Source organism: Pollicipes pollicipes, unplaced genomic scaffold (genome assembly GCF_011947565.3).
Source record: "Pollicipes pollicipes isolate AB1234 unplaced genomic scaffold, Ppol_2.1 Scaffold_1600;HRSCAF=1878_pilon_pilon_pilon, whole genome shotgun sequence".
Lineage (NCBI taxonomy): Eukaryota > Metazoa > Arthropoda > Thecostraca > Pollicipedomorpha > Pollicipedidae > Pollicipes > Pollicipes pollicipes.
The window spans coordinates 20,911,384-20,913,390 of record NW_023595962.1 but is presented as its reverse complement, the minus strand read 5'-3'; the positions used below and the strand labels follow the sequence as shown (position 1 = coordinate 20,913,390).

At 53.6% G+C, this 2,007-nt stretch overlaps 1 protein-coding gene across 1 annotated transcript in view; it reads left to right on the top strand.

The window, feature by feature from the left end:
* The window catches only part of LOC119112866 (zinc finger protein 317-like), a 3,441-nt gene extending 2,553 nt beyond the window's left edge, over nucleotides 1-888 (top strand). The window contains exon 2 of the mRNA XM_037237196.1: nucleotides 681-888. Within this exon, the coding sequence (XP_037093091.1) occupies nucleotides 681-888 (208 nt within the window). The remainder of the gene's footprint in view (nucleotides 1-680) is intronic.
* The last annotated feature ends 1,119 nt before the right edge of the window (nucleotides 889-2,007 follow it).

The window sequence follows — 2,007 nt, the reverse complement described above, 5'->3', positions numbered from 1 at the left end:
CATCATCGATGATGATAATGATGAAAGGCGCCATATGACCAGAACAGTCGGCGCGGCCAAAGCCCAAATCGTTTTCTTCATCGATGATGATGATGTTGCTGATAATGATGATGGCGACGGTGCCAATGATGCTAAGGATAATACTAACTTGGTGTGCTGCTTGTGGATACCGGCTACTGTTTTGCAAATTCACAGCCACAGTCAACTGGAAATGCGTATTCGTACTCACGCGGGTGAAAAACCGTGTACCTGCGACGTGTGTGGAAAGGCGTTTAATCAACGAAGTATCCTGACTTGTCATCTGTTGACCCACAGTGCCGCCAGGCCGCACTGTTGCGTGGTCCGCGGCAAATCGTTTAAATATCAAAAGGCGCTGATCGCTCACAGCCAAAACCACGCGGGCGAACGACCGTCCGTTCGTGACGTATGCGATATATCGTTTGGCGATAGAAGCAGACTGAACAGTCATGCTTGAGTCCATGCCTTTCATAACTCGCTCCGCTGCGGCGTTCGTGGCAAGGCCTTCGGCCGCCAAAAGGACCTGACAAGACATGCTTAAACACACCTAGCGAGAAGCCGTTCAGCTGTAACTTCTGCGGCGTTTCGTTCGGCGACCACAGCGGCCGAACAGGCACACTCGCGCCCACACCAGCGAGAACGTTCGCCCGTGACGTCTGCAGCAAGGCGTTCAACCACAAATGGGTCTTGAAGGACCACTCGCGGACGCACACCGGCGAGAAGCCGTCCTGTTGCAAGCTCAGCGGCAGGGCGTTCATCAAGACGGCGCTGGTATGCAACGCCCGAATCCTCACCCGAGAGCGGCCGTTCCGCTGTGAGCTATGTGACAAGGCGTTCATGTACCGGTGCAGCCTGCGGGAGCATGCCTGAACCCACACGGGCGATAAACCGTTTTGCGGTGGTGTGTGTGCGAGAAGCGGTTCAGTCGCAGAGCGCCCTGGCGGTTCATGATCGGACGGACACGGGTGATAAGCCCCAAGCGTGTGGCGCCTGTGGCAGGGCGTTCTGCTGTGGTGTGTGCGAGAAGCTGTTCAGTCGCAAGAGCTCCCTGGTGGTTCATGGTTGGACGGACACGGGCGATAAGCCTTACGCGTGTGGTGTCCTCCGTGTCCGTGTCCGTGTGAATAAGCCTTACGCGTGTGGTGTCCTCCGTGTCCGTGTCCGTGTGGATAAGCCTCACGCGTGTGGTGTCCTCCGTGTCCGTGTCCGTGTGGATAAGCCTTACGCGTGTGGTGTCCTCCGTGTCCGTGTCCGTGTGGAAAGCCTCACGCGTGTGGTGTCTGTGGCAGGGCGTTTGGGCAGACGAGTGACTTGAACAGCCACGCATTGACGCACACCGGCGGCAAGCCCTTCTCCTGCACCGTCTGCGGCAAGTCGTTCATTCGCAGAGCTGGCTTGAATAATCACGTGCGAGCCCGCACATGTTAGGGGTACTTTCGTTAAAGGGAATGTTTCACATTTGGCGATTTGAAGCAAACATCATATGTATGAAAAAATACGCTTATAATTATTTGCGTACTTTGATGTGGAAAAGACTGCTCTAGACAACACAATTTCTGCGTTAAGTGAATATGTTCCCCAATACGTTATTGTTTGATTACGTGATCGTACTTCGCGCAATATTGATTGAGATTCACCTTACGGCTGTGATATCTGGAAGTCGTCTTCACGAACGCCAGATATTAACGACTCGATAATTATACATTGCTTGGCACTGGTCGCTGCGGGGCCAGCGGAATGATAAGATTTGAATGACGCTATTATGGCGTTGTGGGTGCCTTGGTGATCTTGCAACATTCGCCCAGAAATAGTCCGCACATCTTCGCGGGCTTGTGGTCCAGAAATTAGAGGTCTTAGGTCCTAAGAAGGGCGGGGCCGTGAATCGCACCGTATGACCTTCAAGACGCCTGTTTCAGTTCAAACCCCCATACAAATGTGGAACACTCTTTAATGGTGGGTCGCTGGGGAACGGTGCTTGTCTTGACTCGC